This window comes from Protopterus annectens, chromosome 10.part0 (genome assembly GCF_019279795.1).
Source record: "Protopterus annectens isolate FY-2018-M chromosome 10.part0, PAN1.0, whole genome shotgun sequence".
NCBI lineage: Eukaryota > Metazoa > Chordata > Ceratodontiformes > Protopteridae > Protopterus > Protopterus annectens.
Genome location: NC_056744.1, coordinates 368,009,492 through 368,029,060, shown reverse-complemented (window position 1 = coordinate 368,029,060; position 19,569 = coordinate 368,009,492). Strand labels below are relative to the sequence as shown.

At 39.8% G+C, this 19,569-nt stretch overlaps 1 protein-coding gene across 2 annotated transcripts in view; it reads right to left on the bottom strand.

Annotated features, from left to right (window-relative positions):
- The window catches only part of LOC122813133 (phosphodiesterase 4D interacting protein), a 1,898,306-nt gene that overhangs the window by 1,623,835 nt on the left and 254,902 nt on the right, over positions 1-19,569 (bottom strand). For both annotated transcript variants that reach the window (XM_044085281.1, XM_044085280.1), the window contains exon 2: positions 3,606-3,655. In XM_044085281.1, coding sequence (XP_043941216.1) covers positions 3,606-3,655 — 50 coding nt within the window. The remainder of the gene's footprint in view (positions 1-3,605; positions 3,656-19,569) is intronic.

Genomic DNA, 19,569 nt, shown 5'->3' with positions numbered 1-19,569 from the left:
AACACATGGCACAACTGGAATAACCACACTTTCTCACTAAAAGATTGCAGAGAATATCAAAGCTTTGCCTTTCTTCTTGCTATCTTCTCTTACTCTAGTCAGAAAAATTGGATGACTGGAAGGGAAACTGTAAATTTACCCATCGCTTAGCACCTACGCCCCTTATGCAAAAGGGAAATAAGGGAATAGCCCAACACCATTTTGTTCTGCCTGTCTCTGGGTTATTCATGCACAACATAAGGGCTAAAAACTACATGGAAATATAATGCTGGGCTTTCTAAGATCCTCACAGATGAATAGCCTAGTTAGTACCTATGAACCTACAAGAATGCAGGTGTAAACTCACAAGGTGACTGTGGTTCTCTACATCCTTATAGTTTGTTGAAAAGTACTGTTTATGCCTGGTAAGATGAGATGTAACGACTAATTATTTGATAGTTAAGATTTGGTGAAAATGTAGTACTTGTAGTTTATCGTAGCATGAGAAGTGTTGCATGCCACTTTACTTTTGTGGTGATTTTCATACCAACTCAGTCTGGAAAGTTCTTATGAGTTCTAGTATTTCTCTGCCAGATCAAGCAAACATACCTCTTAACTGTCCAGATTTTTCTCTTATATTTTGGGTCTGTTCCTCATAAAATTTGTGGTTTTCTGGCACGTCCCTGAGGTTTGAAGTCATCTAATAATGACATACATTTCTGCTCCAGACTTCACATCCCTAAGAAAATGCATTCTAGCACAAATTGTGTTATTCTGGCAAATTTTTAAGTTCATAATAGCAGTATTTAAAATCTGTCCCTATTTTTGGGCCTTTGTATCCCCCATTATTTTAGGCTTTGTCCAGATTTCTTGCCCCAAGAGGTTGAGCATTATGCGGGCAAAACAGTTCACCGGTTGTGTGAAACTACAAAATGATAGCTTACAACAGCTTCCTGAATGGAACTGTAAACATCTCATGTAACTGGCAACATATCTGTGGGAGGGTAGCTATGCCTGAAGAAGGTCACTGGATCAGTCCATCTAGCTCTGTGGGAGGGTAACTATGCCTGAAGAAGGTCACTAGATGAGTCCATCTAGCTAGCCAACAGGTAATAGAATGCAAGGCATTCCTTGCTGCTCTTCGACTTTCTGGGTGCAGAGTAAAGCACCTTGATTCTCTCGCCACTTAGAAATGGCGGTAAGGTAAATTATTCCGTTTTTCTTGCAAAATGTAATATGCACACCTCAGGAAACATATTACTTGCAAACATTTTTTTAACATAACATAGATGCAATGTGGAAAATAAAAGCTTATTCAATAGGTTTTTAATTCCAGCCTGATGTCTTCTGGAAATTCCATCACAGCAGTTAACTCAAATATTCATTTTGGATTCAACTGTGTTGAAAACTTGGCTGCTACCTCCAGCAAATTTTTCAAACACTGACAAAAGTAAAAGTAAAACTGCATTGTTAAATATTCATACATACTGAGATGTGCCCACTGTCTGGAAAACTGACTAGAAACAAGTCACCTCTGCAAAATATCCTGCCATTTTACTCAACTCATTTGTTGATCAAATTAGTACTGCAATAAATACACTACAGCATTTAAGTAGGGTTTTTGTAGACTTACACAACTTTTAGCAAAGCCCTTCTAAATATGCAGACTCTTCTTTGTTATTTTACTTACCAAATGGACTAGAACTTCTACTCTGCTCTGTAATAAGGCAGCCAGATTAAGGGACAAAAAAGATGGAGACTTTACAACTAATCACAAACACTTCATTTGGCTGCAATTAAGGAAAAAAAGTAAAACTCGCCCATCTCAGTTTTATTCACGGTACACTATGCAATGCAGAATGCCCGGCTACTACTGACACACCTCATTGGCAGGTCACAGACTTACTATGAAAAGGAGGCCAATCAACGTCAAGCAGCAAAAAAGTAGAAACAGACATGGTAATGACATCATCTGTCAGCATTTGCCCATGATTTAGAACTACCTTCTGGAGCTTTTCACCCAAGACTCCGCTCCCAATTTTTTAAAAGTCCAGAAATCTGGATGCAGTGGGTCTGTAGTTGCTCCATCATTTTACAGTCACATTCCCAAAACATAATGTTGCATCCCCAAAAATCTAATGTCATACTCCCCAAAATATAACAGCTGCAACTAAAGGCCTCCATGTTACCTCCTCTGTTATTACATTCTTACTATACTGTGCGACCTTCTCCCACCGCCGTATGTGGTCTCTAAGACTCTCTGACTCAAGATCATACCTCTCAACCTCTTAGCATAAGAAATCTAGGGAAAGCCTAAAATAATGGGGGAACAAAGGCCCGAAAATAAAGTTGTGTTGTACATATTGCTCTTATAAACTTGAAAATTTGGTAGACTAACAGGATTTATGTTGGCATGCATTCTCTGAAGGATTTGGAGTCAGAAACCCAAATGTATATCATTATTTAGGGACTTCCAAGTCTCAGTGATTTGCTAGAAAAACACAATTTTTATGATGAAAAGACCAAAAATAAGAGGCAAAATTCTGAATGTTCTGCAAAAATCTGGACAGTTGAGAGCTGTGCTGAAGATATCAAACCTCTGACTTTACTACTTTGTTATCAAGCTATTCTCATTTCAAAAGTGTGATTGACTAGACTTTTCACAGCTTCTCCAAATTCCTACCAAGAAAATTCTACACACTCCTTCATTGCAGCAAATAAACTGATAAATGACCTTGGCTCAGCTCCACAACAGTATTATATGTACAATATTAAATATTAAACTATATGCACCATGTACGGAACATACATACTATATTACACAACCAATACATAGATGTAGGTCATTATATATGTACGTGTCCTGTACTAATATACAACATGCTGTAAATTACAGCATATTTACTATAGGCAATGCTTCTTTGCTCTGTTCTGCAATGTGATAAGGTGCTGTACTTTATGACATACTGAACTATAAGCGACAAACACACACACACTTTGCATCAGTTTTGTAAGACACTGTGGTACCACATTCTGTGTACAACATATATTCATTAGCACTCTGTTGATCTGGCAGTACTCAGTTACTTGCACACTACAATAGGCTGTTGTATATCCATACTCCACCATAGTCATTAATGTCTCATTCTAGTCATTAATGTCTCATTCTAGTCATTAATGTCTCATTCTGCACATTTTGTACACTTAATCACTGTAGGTTTTGTCTTTATTGTAGTTTTACATTTAATGCCTTGTGGAGGTCTTCTCCACAGATCTCTACCAAAGTTAAACTCTGACACTACTCCAGATTCCAAAACATAATCAATGGTATAGGTTCATAGGTTTGTACTAGGCTTAATAGCCCTAGGGCCTATACAAGCCTAGCCATAACAATTCCATGGATATTTCTTCCCACAATATTTACTTCTCTGGACCCCTATCTAGCAGTAAAGTATGATTGCTGTAAATACACAATGCAGAGATATGCTTTACGGGCAGAAATAATTAACTTTACAAAAATAGAGACACACACACACACACACACACACACACACACACACACACACACACACACACACACACACACACACACACACACTCATCAGTTTAACCATGCAACCTCTTACCTGCTGATTGTCCAGTCCTCAAAGTAATTTCCTCTTCTTCAAGGTAGTTACTAGGAAAGACGAAATAAAAAGAAGTACATTACTCCTTGATAAGAATATAAAGGAATTTAAAAAAAATGCATTGTTTAATACATAAGTGAAACCTAAATCGGTTTTCTTACTGAGACAATCAATTTTCTTAGAAGTAGGCTTTGCTGACATTGCGGAATAGAAACCACCATCCCCACCAAATCTGCCTACTTTATTTTTATTTTTTTATTTCGCATTTGTTAATCGGGATAGTCCAATTGGACGAGGTCCATTTACAGTGGAGGCCTGGGGAGAAAAGCTCCACATTAGTTAACAAAAAAGCAAAAATTTATAATAAAAATTTATAATACAGAAATATATCATACAGAAAATACATATCTACCTTGGGTGTGTTACTAGCAAACTTAATTCACATGAAAACGTATGCCAAATTGGCAATCAGCAGAAGAAATTTGAAGACTGTAGCATGTGTACAGCAGGTAAAAGTGGGACGGAAGGTAGAAGTAGGGGAAGACAGGAGAATATGATGTAATACATGGACATAGCCAGGAATTCATAAGGTGCAACTTAAGCGAGTTTTTGAACGGTGTGGAATTCAATGCAGAAGTAACAGCACTGGGGAGTACTTCTTTTGAAGTACTTTGTTTTTATAACATGAAACCCAGTAGATTTCCCATATTACTGCTGTTTTCACTGGGGAAAATGAACACAGTGAAATGAGGGGAAAAGCATTGCTCGAGTACGACACATTAAGAGCATTAGCATTCTTATTTATTATTTCTCTGTCGACCAGAAAAGGCCAAATGGGCAGAGCCTGCTTTCAGAAACAAATAAGCACGTTTGCACTGCTACACTCTCCAGACTTATATAACCCCAATGTAGCACAACACTGGGGAAAAGAAACTCCCACTAAAATTGCATAACCACAACCCTTCTCAGGACAAGTTGCTAGAAACTTAATTTCTACAAGCTGTATTTTGGCAATAAAGGCTTGACCAACTGGCCATTGATCTGACTATTGGGAAACTTTCGCCACCATGCTGTGGGCACACTTCAAGGGTACAATTGACCAACACTCTTCTCTATTGCTGGCTGCCTTATGCACCAGAACACCACAGAACCATTAACTTGTACAAGTACAACAGTAGATATAACACTTGTTTCATTACATTTGAGGTTGCTGAAGCCCTTTGCTCCATTTCAGTAAATTTTGCTTGCAGTGAAATAAACTGGTCAGCCCAGTACAAAAAGTACCACAGCAAGCAGAAACAAAACATTTATTCCTAAACATATCAGAAGGGAAGATGAGAGCAATCCAAAGCAGGTACAGGAAATTTACAGTTAGAAACAGTACAGTTGATTATAGTTAGAACTGCCAAAATAAATGCACAAAGTACTTTTATACATTTCGCCATTCAAGAAAGTAAAAAAATAATAATTAAAAATAAACCACAAACTACTGGCACACTGTAAACTTTTATTATGGTCTAGCACTTTTATAATGGCCTAGCACTTTGGTACCACGAGGCCTTCAGGGACTCAGATTGAAAAAAGAATAAAAATATATACTGTTACTCACCCACACCATTAAAAACATTAAGTAATTAACCAATCAACACTTTGTAATTGAATTCATTTTCAAAACCCAAAGGATATACGGTCTGGAATTTTAAAATCAGTTTAGCCTACATCCTTAGTAAAACATTTTCTGTTTCTTTGCTATTTTCCACAACTAAACCGGTAGTAGCACACATTTGTATTACTCTCAGGCCCCATTGATGTTTATTCACAATATGTTTTTCTACTCTATTCTTATACCTTTCATTTTTAATATAATTAATATACCACAGAAGTCTTACTTTTAGTTTCCTTTTTATCTGTCTTGTACAACAAACCACATAAACAGCAAGTCATATAATATTCTTTTGTGTGGCAAGAATGTAATCCTTTATATTCAAGTTTCATTCTTCCAAACTACTGACTTTGCCTTTTTATAAATATGCATATATTTTTCTGAGCAACAGGGAAAATTTCCATATGACTCCACTGTTTTCTGCATGTCTACGACAGTGTTTTGAAATCTAATTGTGTACCACCATATCCAAATGTTTCTTCTCTTACACAAGATTATAAGGTTCAGTTTATTTAAATCATAAGATTATATTATAAAATGACTGGAGTCTTATCATGACATTTGTAAACACAGTATATTCAGTAATAAATATTTTTCTTCTGTGAACCACAATTATTTGTTTCAGCTGAATCCAATAATGCCCATTTTTTTTCTGACTAGTATCCAAAAAGTTGTTCTCACTAGAAATACTGGGAAGCCCCTATCAATAAACAAACACCCCATTTCTTTAGCTGCATTTAAACCCATCATCTGCTGCATGCTTTTCTTGCTCTTGTAAATTCTCCAAAAGCCAATGTAGTTAAGAGCACGCATGGCAAGACAACTTGTTCCAAATAAAAAAGGTGTTTACAACTCCTGCAATCTATTTCCCATGTAATTTTTATATATACCATTGCCACTAAAATATGATATGTTTTCAGACCGGTGATGTTGCCATCTACAGACATGTCTCTGTGCAATAAATATATATTCAATGCAATGGAATCAATGCACCTTAAGGGAAAGGGCTGTGTAACAGCTGTAAAGCAGAAAATAAATCAGTGTCCAACACAAAGTCATACAAATTTGCTGCATCTCAGCCAATGACCTGCACAGCAGAAGAATTACATTCTGATGTCCAGGAGATTGTCACTTCCTTATGCCTGCGGCATATTACAGGACATAAGTGCCATTTTAGGTCCTTTTCCTCTATAGACTACTAAAATATGTGCTTTATACTTGCAGTCACTGCGAGTCCAAAGAGAATTACCCTGCAGTTTTCCAACGGAGCTTCTGACCTTGGAATCCACTATCATCTAAAACTTGTCCCCAGCCTGCAATGATGCCTCTATAAAGTATTATACAAACAAAGTAAGCATTACTGCAGCTTTTATTTATTCTTTGAGTCCACCTTATGGATGGGCACCACAACCCCACTCTCCAGTCTGTATACCGATTCAGTGAGGTAACCAACATGAGAGTTGGGAAACCTGCAGGCATCTCAGCTAGCTTCCAAATTATATTAGAATGAATGTAACCCTGACCCCACTACCTTGTCACCTCTTTTCCCCAGTACGAATGTAACTCTGACCCCACTGCCTTGTCACCGCCCCCTCCCTGTTATGAAGGTAACCCTGACTCTACTGCCATGTCACCTCCTCCTCCCTGTGAATGTAACCCTAACCCCACTACCTTGTCACCTACCCCCTCCCCTCTATGCAAGGAAACCTGACTCCACTGCCTCATCACCTCCCCGTCCCCACCTCCAGTGAGCTCCAAGCTGTCTGGTCAGTAACTTATTTGACTAAGCAGACAAGTAGCCTTGACTCAAACAAACCTGCTTTTAGTTACAGCACAAGCTATTTTTGACAATGAGTTTAACAAAATACGGCAGTCATATCTTAAGATATTATAAACAAGGAATTAAAAATGTATTTATAACCTGAAGCAAGCAAACAGGCTGAGAAAGGAACTGAGTGGCCAAGAATTCAGACAGTGTGGAACTACACTCACATAAGAAGCTCACAGCGAGTGATGGCAACTAACATTTGTTGTGTGTGTTTGCAAACTAAGTTCAACTTATCCTTTTGCAGCTTGCCATAAATTTTAACTAATCTCTAAGGATTCTGATTGCCTGTCAGAATCCCTGGAAGAATAACTATCTTTTAAGTATTCTGGCAGCTTTTGAATGATAAGGCTGAAGAAGTCCTTGTACAAGTCATCCACTCTGCCAAAGCATGTAAGAAAAAGTAAGGAAGATACACGTCTCTGCTGGAGTAAGGGATTCAATTCTAGTACAGTCTCACAGTTAATGTAAATAAAATTAAATAAGCCATTAGAATGATCCAGTGCTGCCTTTCTTTGATAACTGTCTGTCCCTCCTATCACCATCTTTTACTGTTTTCATCTTTGTTTCTTTATATTATATGTGAAGACCCCCCCCCAACTAGTTAAGTGACTTGCTCAGAATTTCACAGCAGGCAAATGTCGGCTGTGGGAATTAAACCCAGTCCAGCTGCATCGTCTATGTCTAACAGCATATTGTGAAAATCTTTGCATCTAACTGCTAGAATAAAGCCATTGTCATATCCTCACCTTCTTTGAAGTCCTGTCACCAGAGTATTTTTTCCCCTTTTGTTTTGCCCTGAATACTACATTTCCCTTTATGTAAACCATATTACACGCAGATGAAAGGCACAGACAAATTTTAATGAATGTCCCCCCACCTGAAGCCAGTCAGCCAGATTCCTTCCTACTATCCATGCTAGTATTACATTGAGCAGACGTCATCCAACGTAAACAGATCTTTTGTTGATTTCCTTACTAGACAACAGAAGATTCATGCGGCTTAATGTAACACTGACTCAGCCTGCATTAACAAACTGTAATAAAATATCTAATATGACTTCCTTTCAGTTATGGTGGTTAGAACACTGGGCTCCCAAATTACCTGGTGCCCACCCAAGCAGAAGGTGTTACCATACCCAAAATCTCTTCAGCTTTGCACTTCTCTTATATCCTTTCAGACCATTCAAAACAGCCAAGACCAGTCTTCTAGTCCTGACACAGAGCAAACTATGTATCAGTGCTAAATGCTGTGTGTTCCCTAAAATAAGCCTGAATATCAAGTCAGAGAGGCGAGATTGCGTTGGTTTGGACAAGTGCTGAGGAGGGATGCTGGGTATATTGGGAAAAGGATGCTAAGGATGAAGCTGCCAGGTAAGAGGAAGGCCTAAGATAAGGTTTATGGATGTGGTGAGAAAGGACATGTGGGTGGTTGGTGTGACAGAGCAAGATGCAGAGGACAGGAAGAAATGGGAACAGGTGATCCACTGTGGCGACCCCTAACGGGAACAGCCGAATGGAAAGCACCCTTCTCTCCAGAGACTTTTTTCTCTATCATCTTTTTTTGGATTTCAAAGGAATACTAAGAAATAAAGGATATTACTAACTATCTACCAAAAACTTAACAAAATGGGTCACCGGTAAGATAGCACACAACTATTCAAAGTCATTCCCTTATTACAAGAATAGGTGATAATAAATGCAAACACCAGAAGGAAAAGCCTTTATGGTAAAACATACACCAAAAAGAAGAGCTTGTTATTTTGTCAACTATAGTTTGTGATGGTATGAAACTGATACAGTAATGGTGTAGAACTGATACAGTAATGGTATGGAATGGATACAATAATAGTATGGAACTAATACAGAAATAGTGTGGAACTATAAGATAAGCAGGAATGATATTACTTACCATCAACAACAGAAAACTAATACAAATTAAGGACTAAAGCAATACTGGGGTAGGAATGTACTAAAATGCCACCCTGGAGTGTAATACAAAATAGTACTGCCTTTAAAGAAAAAAATTGTGACTTTATGTTTACTAAATTAAGAGGCAAACCATGGTACAGTTCAAAACAAACACCATCGTTTGTAGCAATTTAAAGCGGTTTTAAATGTATTTTTTTTTTTACTGTTTTTGCCTTATCTTTTCAAAAAAAAAACAAAAAAACAAAAAAGAAAATTCCTTGTTTCCTGCTTTTCTAAGCTAGTATAGTTCTGTTAGTTATTAGTACCTGATGAAGTTTTTGACGAAAACGCCAAGTTGTATAAGCAGAGTTAATTTGTGCATTATTTTGTCTGAATACATTTCTTCATGTGACCTGGGCTCTCAATTGGCTTCTCTGAGTGATTTGCGGATTGTTACATAGTTCAAACTTCACTGCCATCCTTTTTGTGGTTATAAGCTAGTATAGTCCAGTTTTCAGACTACTGCTGAATTCAGGGCTGTGATACTAGTTTCTGAGTTGCCCATACCTTACTTGGATAGAAGGAAGTTTATCTGTTCACCTGTGAGAGAGGGGAGCATTGAGCAACCTATCTGTCCCTAGAGGAGTGGCTCCATCCCAGAAGTTAGTGGTTTATTGGCCATTTTGGACTAATTTCTATCTTTCATTTCCCTACTATAAAAAAATATGTTTGCACGTATTTGCGGTGCACCGGGCAGTGCCGGTTAGCTACGGTTAAATTATGCCTGGCTCCACTAAGTCTCCTCTTCAGTTTTCCTTTGAAACTAGTCTAACTCTCAACCTAAGCACAAAAAAAGCATCTTACAGCCCAGCACTTGCTCAGACCTAATAGCAAGCACTAATATATCCTGACACTGATTGCCCAGCAGGGCAAGGCTCTTTATTTACCCCTCACCAACCAAGCGACTAAGCAGCTCACCCTGCTATTCAGGCATGACCAAAGGGCAACTTCAGGTGCACTCTTAAGTCCAGCTGGTGAATCTGGGTATCCTGAGGCAATGGTACAGCTGCCTCATGTACACAGACATCCCTCTCCTCCTATCACAAAACACTAACATATGCAAGAGATGCAATTATACAGCCAAACTGGAAGCTAAGCTGTCTCCACCAAAGACTGGAACAGACAGTCAAGAGGAGGTTAACACTAGCACCACACCTCCAGCCACACACAGACCTAATAAAACAGTACTGGCAAAAAATACACATAAATACACAAAATCATATTCTGAGTCTCTAAATAAAAACCTGCAAAAGCATCAGAGACCTCCAAAGCAGACACCCAAACAACCTGCACCTCCCGTCACAAACCAGACAACACATAAAACACAAAATCAGTGTGCCGCACAATCACAGCCCTTAAGGCGAAATAACATACCTAACACGCTAATAATAGGTGACTCTATAGTCAGGCACACTGACGTCCCACTCACTAGGCTGGACAAGCAGAAGGTTAATGTTAGCTGCCTGTCGGGAGCCAGAATCTGCTACATAACACAAACACTCAGGTCACTCCAGAACAGGTACAAATATGACTCTGTCATTGTTCATGTTGGTGTGAATGACCTGAGATGTACCTCCCTGGACTACATGAAAAAAGACATGGAAGAGCTCTCTGATCATGTAGCCCAAGCTGTTATAACCCTGACCCAGAGTAGCATCCTGCCCTCACCAAGAACGATACTTCAGTATAAAGAAAAAATTATCAATTTCAACAATTGGGTAAGCTTCTGGTGTCATTCAAAGGGGATCCAGTGTCTGTCAGCCTGGGACGACATGCTCCACAAGCTGCGTTGCTTCACAAGAGAAGGCTTGCACCTGTCACCCCCTAGGCTTTCAAATACTGGCCAAAGCTCTTGCTGCCCTCATAGTGCCTTTTTTAGGCAAGGCTCAAAAGTCAAACCCACCTCCGTAAACAGCACAATTAACAAAAAACTGAGGGTTATGCTACTCAGCGTCAGGAGTTTAAATCTCAAAATGCATGTGCTTGAAGCACTCCTCAGTATGGAGAACGTTGACATCTGTGCAGTAACTGAAACCTGGTTCAAGGCTCCAGACAGCACCCCAGCACTACCAGGCTATAACCCATACCACATGTTTCGGCCACAGAACACGGACTGAAACACAAAAGGAGGGGGTGTATCCATATTCATCAAGGATACCTACACCTCCAGGTTAGTGGCGCAGCATGATACCTCTGAGATCATCCATGTGCAACTAACATCGGGCAAATCTGCAATGGAAATTGTGGCCTGCTACAAATCACCCTCCATGACCCAGGACCACCACTCCACCTTTCTGGAGACACTGGAAAACATAAAGGTCCTGCCAAACACCCTGATATTGGGTGATTTCAATTATCCTATCATTAACTGGGAAAACTACTAGAGTATAAACTCACAGGCCCAGCACTTCCTGGAATTCATCAACTCAAACACCCTGGATCAGCTAGTAAACTCCCCTACCAGAGGTGAAAACATATTGGACCTTGTCATCACCAACATGGACAACAGGTGTTCCACATCGGAGGTCATCACTGGTTAGATCAAACCATAAACTAATCACTCTGGATGTCCACACCCCACCACCACCCCCAACTAAGGAAACCACAGTAAAAAACTTTTCTAAAGCAAACTTAATCTTACTTAAGACAGAGGCGGTACGTTTCACAGCCCCCACGCTAAAGGATAATGCTGCCCAAGATGCAGAAACCTTTACAAATGCACTCTATAAGCACCTACAAGGATGCATGGATTGTGCCATCCCTAGCAAAACAAAGACTCACTCCTCTAAGAGAAGGAAACCAGTTTGGTGGACCCCTACAATAAACAGGCTATACAATAGAAGGAGGAAACTAGATCAGAAAAAAAGCAAATCACAAGAAGGAAAGAAATGCCTGATCAGTATCAGTAAGAAACTAAGGTCCCTCATGAAATCATCCAAGGCTAACTTTGAAAGAAAAATAGCCAAGGATTCGAAAGATAACCACAAAGCCTTCTTTAGCTATGTTAAGAATGTAAGTGGCAACTCGCAGATATGCTCTGAACTAGTGCAAAATAGCACAAAATATACTGAACTTACTGATATTGCTAACATCCTGGCAGATTCAGTGCAAACTTCACCCCCTCTTACCTCCAAAAGGGTCCACAACAATACCGGAAAAGTGTAGTATCCCAAAAATCACAGACGCACAGGTGAAAACAGCCTTTTCAAAAGCCAAAAACACAGCATCAATGGGACCAGATGGTGTCCCAGGCAGCGTCTTGCATGAACTACAGAACGAACTAACCCCCCACCTAAACACGCTGTTCAACCTCAGCCTCTCCACAGGCTATGTGCCCATAGAATGGTGCACAGCAACAGTTATTCCTCTCCACAAATGAGGGGCCAGAACTGACCCTGGTAACTATCGCCCCATAAGCCTGACTAGCCTGGTCTTCAAGGCTATGGAGCGCATCATCAGGGAACTCATTAACAAAGACATTGGGAACCTCCGAACACTTGACCTGACCCAGTTTGGCTTTGTTAAGGGCAGATCATGCCTACTAAACCTGGTTGACGTCTTCGAGACAGTCACCAAGGCCATAGTCTAGGGAAAAATGGTTCACACAGCCTACCTTGACTTTGCCAAGGCTTTCAACACCATTCCCCACTCGGGTATTACAGAAAAACTCACCAGCCTGAACATAAGCCCCTACGTCAGGAGATAGGTTGCCAACTGACTTACAGACACAACTCACACGATACAAATAGCAGGCTCCAGGTCCAACTCTAAACCAGTCATACGTGGTGTCTTGCAAGGCTCGGTCCTGGGAACCCTACTGTTCGGCATATACTTCTCAGAAGTACAGGCAAACACAGGAGGACTGTGGCTAACCAAGTTCACCGATGACTGCAAACTGGGAGCCACAATTGACTCTCCGGCTGACACAGACATTCTCCAAAAGGGCCTTACTGAGACGGACACCTGGTGTCAAAGTCATGGCCTCAAGCTAAATGCCAAAAAATGTATAGTCATCCTGTTTGGGAAAAACAAAACACCCACGAATTACCACATAGGTGGCAGCCCCCTTAATACAGAAGAGGTAATAAGAGATCTGGGGACCCAGGTAGATAGTAATCTCTCCTTTGACAATCATATTGCCAAAGTAGTTAGGAAATCCTTCTATGTGGCCCATCTAATTACTAAAGGGTTCGCATCTAGAAATAAAGGGGTTATAGTGCCCCTCTACTTATCACTCATTAGACCCATCAGAGTACAATGCCCCATTTTGGATGTACCTCACAAGACACTTCCAACAGCTGGAAAGACCACAAAAGTACCTCACCAAGAGGATTACTGGCCTCAAACATATGTCCTATGCAGCCCGACTGAAAAAACTCCGGCTGTACTCCGTGGCATATCGCTTACTCAGAGGTGATCTCTGCCTGACTTACAAAGCCATGTCCAGCTCAGAATTGATGGACATGCTCCACCTAAAGAAATTCAAGTCACTGCGAGCCATGCGCTCTAGTGAGCTAAACCTCACAACAACAATAAATAGAACATGCTGGAGGGATAGATTCCTGTCACAGAGACTCCCCATGCTTTGGAACAAAATTCCAAATTATATCAGGCAAAGCCCCTCACTAACACTCTTCAAGAGAAACCTTGACAAGCGGATGGATAACAGAAAATACACCCCTGGGATCACTTCATTGGCTCTGCTTGACAGAGGATCAGTTAATTAATCAATGGGGCGGCGAAAGCAGACACACACTGGCTAGGCTTATAAATGCCCTCTGACAGATAGCCTAGTACCTACCTATGAACCTATGATAAAATATACATAGACAAGATTTTATCAGAACACATCACAGATACTTTTAATTGAACCAAAAAATTTTGTCGTACTCCACTGCATGCTGCCAAACATTGGGGCACAAACCATCATGCTACACCGATAGCAAATGTAAACCATGCAGTTAATATTACAATCAAACTTGAAGAACATAAATTAACATTATACTACATTTTAAAAAGTGCACCCAACTCCACAATCAACATAAGTACAGCAATTATGTTCTACAGATGGGCTCTGCCCCCAAACCTCCTACATGTTAACTTCACAGTCGCACAACCAAGGCCAAAGTGAAATGACTACAAATTATGCTAGTCAGTAATCCACAAGTATAGCACAATACGGCCATTTAAACAGCTGACAATTTGTGAAGCAAAATCTGCACATGATGAATGAAACACTACCATATGAAACGTAACAAAACATGTATATCAGAAACACATAAATATTTAAGCAGCAGAATGGACTCTCAGTTGCTGGAGATAAAAATCAGTTCATAAAATAACATGCAAATTCATCTTGAGAGTTAGATATGACTTCCTTAAGAGATGATCGCCAAAGGACCTGAAAAACAAAGCCTAAATCTCACTTGCCCTAAACAATGAAGATGGTTGTTTCCACAGAACCGAGGTAAGATAGGCAAATGAAGAGATGTTTTAAGCCTGGTTTTGTCAGGGGGACAGCATCCCTTCACCCAATGACCTTACAGGACAAACACTCGGGGAAGGAGCAGCAACTCATTTCAATCACATGGGACTCTGACTGTGTTGTCCATCTTTATTTCCATTAACCTGTGGATTATGGTTCCAATCCTCAGAACAGACCAGACACTTTCTTTCCAGCTCTAGACTCCTGACTTGAGCTCCTCCTCCCTACCCATAATGCCCCACTTTTCCTCCAAAATAACTCAGATCAGATCAAATTTGCCAAAAAAAGCATAACAGCTAACAAGCATTATAATACCCTAATGCAGTCTTTCAACCACCTGGAGAACGTAACTTTGGTAACTGGTCTAACTCTCTCTGTGTTCAAAAATGAGACAAACTGATAGAACCAAACCCTTCAGGAAGTCTGATGTATACAAAAACAAAGCTGTCTATGTACATCAAGTAAATGCAAAATGGATTCCTCTTTATTTTGATAATTGGGGAAAAAGACTGGAAGATTGATGGACTGATTACTGTTACTCTCCTTAGCCACCTTGGGTAAAAAAGAAGGGTTAGTACACGCAGGGTCACTTTGTCCTTGCAGAAAATCAAATATGGAAATTTTGCCAAAAGGACTTGAAGTTCAGACATTCTTCTGGTCGAAGTAATAACTACTAAAAACAGAGTCTTCCAGGAGAGAAATTTCAAATACACTATTCCTGAGGGTTAGAAAGTGGGATGGACCAAAGCTTACAAGATCATAGTTAAATCCCACAGGGGAGTAGGATCTTTCACTGGTGGTCAGAGCAGGAAGGTGCCCCAGAGAAAAACTTTACAAAGTGAGAAGGAATCAAAGCCCACATGAAAAATGGATACAGCAGCCAGCTGGACTTTTGACAGTAGAATATCTAGCATCATCACTTTATCCCCCTCTCACCCCCTGAAGAGCCCATCTCTATACAAGAATGCAAAGTTCCTGTAATTACAGCTGCACAGATAAAAAACACACTCTCCAAAGCCAAACACAGCATCCATGGGACCAGACAAAGTACAGTTGTGTACACTATTTTATATATTTTACATTTGTTGACCAGGCTAGTCCAGCTGGATATATGTCCATTTTCAGTGGAGGCCAGGGGAGAAAAGCTCCACAAATTACAACATAATAAAAGGTCAAGACAAATACATTACCAGTAGAATTTCGTACATAAGAAGTTTTAAAAAATATTACACGCCTAAGATTATATATTTTATATTTCAGTAGGGAAAAAATATTTATCTAAGAATAGATGAACAAGACTAAGACATTTGCATTAGAAATGGTGTATTACAATCTTTATAACATATTACAAGCCTAGGATTTTATATTATGTATTCTATTACGGAAAGAAAACTTAATATAAGGACTAAACTAGATACAACTATTAGTTACAGATACTAGCTACACTTACCATAAATGTAGATGTTTGAGTGTATTCACTGTTGCAGTCATTCCATTTGGGTAATCTGCTGACAGGTTGCCCTCAGTTGGCCTGAATATCAAAGTCTTGGGTCCTGCATTGGTTGCTGTCTCTTCTTCCATGACGTCAGGTCGTCAGGGGTATAAAACAGGCAGCCGACGCCATTTTCTTTAGTTTTTCTTGCCCCAGATGTCAGGTGCCCCCCAAATGGGGAGCAAAAATATATATAAATATATATAAAACTATATATATATATATATATATAAAACTATATATATATATATATATATATATATATATATATATATATATATATATATACACATACATACACACACTTGCAATTGTAACAACATAGGCTTTACCTTCAGCAAATACACCACAAAGGCCATAGAATATAGTGAAGGAAAGAGAAGCTCCAGAATAAAGGGGGATGGCGGGTGGGTAACCCGGACTGCAACAGTGAATACACTCGAACATCTACATTTATGCTAAGTGTACACAACTGTACTATGTTCTTCATGTTTCACTGTTGCAGTCATTACATTTGGGTAGAATCCCAAAGCTATGGATGGGAGGTTGGAACTAAATAGCATTAGGAGCGGCTATACGGCCCTGCAGAACTGCAGTGGCAAAGCCTGCCCTGGACTTCTAGAAGAGAGACAAATGATAATGCTTTGTAAAAGTATGAACAGAGCTCCAAGTAGCAGCTTCTAGAATGTCTTTGGTTGGTACCCTTCTGAGAAAAGCTGCTGAGGTAGATGCAGCCCTGGTGGAATGTGACCCGATTCCCTTGGGCACCGGTTTACCATGATGCAAATAGCAGAAACGAATGCAGTGGCTTATCCACTTTGAAATAGTCTGCTTTGAAATAGCCTTTCCCTCTGATCCTGCAGCAAATGCCACCAGTCACTGCTCAGACTTTCTTAGATATTTGGTCCTGTTTAAGTAGAATCTTAGTTGTCTGTGTACGTCCAAGGAATGCAGAATCTGCTCCCCCTTGTTCTGCGGATTTGGGTAAAAAGTTGGCAGGTGAATGGCTTGGTTAAGAGCCACACTGGATGCCACCTTTGGCATAAAGGAAGGATTGGTCCTGAGGGACACCCTGTCTGGGTAAAATATCATAAAAGGCTCCACAGCCATGAGGGCCTGTAGTTTATTTTTATTTATTTATTTTATTTTACATTTGTTGACCGGGATAGTCTGACTGGATGCATGTCCATTTTCAGCGGTGGCCCAGGTAGAAAAGCTCCAAGGGTAAGCAGATACAGCATTACATAATACCAGCATTACATATTACAAACAGACTATTTACAGAGATTACATAAGTAAGCAAGTTAAACAACTTCCACAGGTTACAGTTAATCCTGAGCGCAAGTCAGGATTAAATTAAATTACACAGTAAACTGGTTAACAGATAGTTAGCCAGGCTTGATACACTGACATAACCAGTTAAATGACAAATGTTGTCTGAGTCTAGTTTTAAATTGACCTAAGGTGGAAAGTAAGGTAATATCAGCTGGAAGAGAGTTCCAGGATCTACTTACAGAGTTTGCAAAGAGAGAATCACCGGCTGTGTTATTAATTTTGCTAGTCTTAATTAGTAGTTTGTTAGAGGATCGAAGCGGTCTAGGATTGTTATAGGGGGTGATAACATTTTTAAGTGCAGGAGTATTGTCCGGATTATAGAGGATTTTATAGGCCATAATCAGTTGGTTATACTGGATTAGGCTGGGTAGTTCAAGCCACCCAAGCTGATTTAGATTGATGCAATGATGTGTCCTAAAAGGCAGCCCCTAGAGGCAAACCTGGCAATGTGGTTGTAACAAATTGAGAGTTTAAGGACAGTCTTGTTTAAATTTGAGAGTAGAGGGGATGCATACAGAAGGGTTGAAAGAAGGTGAGAGCGAGCTATGGCAATTTTAGCTGGAGGGGTTAGGAAGGCTTTTATTCCGTAAAGTGACCCTATTTTTTATTGATGGTTTTGATAGTTTGGTTAATGTGTAGGTCAAATTTTAGATTATTGTCTATGATGACACCTACTAGTTTTGTAGAGGGGTCAGGGGAGATTATTGTGCCATCATTTGATTTTATGGTAAAGGTGAAAGCAGTAGACCTATGTGTTGGTGAAAATAACAGCATTTTAGTTTTTTTTGGGATTTAGGATCAGACGATGTTCAGAAAGCCAGTTTTCTATTGTATTAAAGGTGGTCTGGGTAGGTGACCATAACTCTACTGGAGATGTGGCTGAGCAAATCAGATTAGAGTCATCAGCATATTGGATACAGCTGACTTTTGGGATGACAGTATAAAGGTCGTTAATGAAGATGGAGAACAGCAAGGGCCCTAGTATAGAGCCTTGTGGTACTCCAAGGGTGTTAGGTAGAAGGTTAGAGAGTTTGTTCTGCCAGAGGACAGCCTGCTGTCGACCATTCAGGTAGGATTGAAACCATTGAAGGGCTTCAGTATCTAGAGAGAATGTTTGCAGGGTGTGGATTAAAAGTTGGTGATCAACCATATCGAATGCCTTGGAAAGATCCAAGAAGAGGGCTGAGGATATATAATTATTGTTGCAATTATGGTTTATGGTGTTGGTAAAGGCTAGGAGGGCTGAAGTAGTGCTGTGATGAGGACGGAAGCCATGCTGATTGTCTGCCATAAGGTGATTCTGCATGAGTTGTCTGTGAATACATTTTTCCATAATCTTTGCAAGTGGAGAGAGTATAGCTATTGGCCTATAATTGGAGAATTCAGTAGAGCTGCCTCCTTTGTGAAGTGGGATTACATAGGATATTTTCCAGATGGTGGGAATTTTAGTTTCTACTATGGTTCGATTGATTAGTATTGAGACGGGGTAAGCAATAGCATCAGCTGATTTTTGTAGGTACTTGACAGGGAGTTGATCAGCAGAAAGTGTAGTGGGCTTTAATTTTTTGATCAAGGTACGGATAAGTGAAGTGGCAACTGGTTGGAAGCTGAACGCGAGTAGGTTTCTAGGGGTGCTACTTTCGGGACCAGGGGAGCTAGGAGGTAGTTGGCTAGCTAGGGCTTGAACTGTCTCAGTAAAGACTTGGTTAAAACTATCAGAAACATCTTCAGGGGTTTTATCAATAGTAGCATCAGGGATTAGGGTTGAAGTTTGTCCAGGATGTAGTAGATTATTTAAACCTGCCCAAAACTTCTGAGGGTTATTTTGATTTACTGTCTGTAAATTACAGTAGTATTGTTTTTTGTCTTGTAAAACTGATTTTTTTGGTTTCGTTCCTGGATTGCCTGTATTTAATGTGATCTTGAGGGTCTTTAGAAGAATGCTGTAAAGCCCATGCTTTGTTTCTAAGGATAATTTTGAGTTTAGACTCTTTAGAAAGCCATGGCGCAGTTTTTGCCTTGGTTCTCTTTGAACAAACAGGTGCATGCAAATCAAGGATCTCAAGGAATTTGTTGTTAAAGTATGCTACTGCTTCCACTAAGGGGAGGTGGTTTAGAATAGACAAATTACATGAGTTTAGTTTTTATTGCAATTTGGCAGGGTCAAAGTTTTTATTGTTTCTAACCTTTCTGA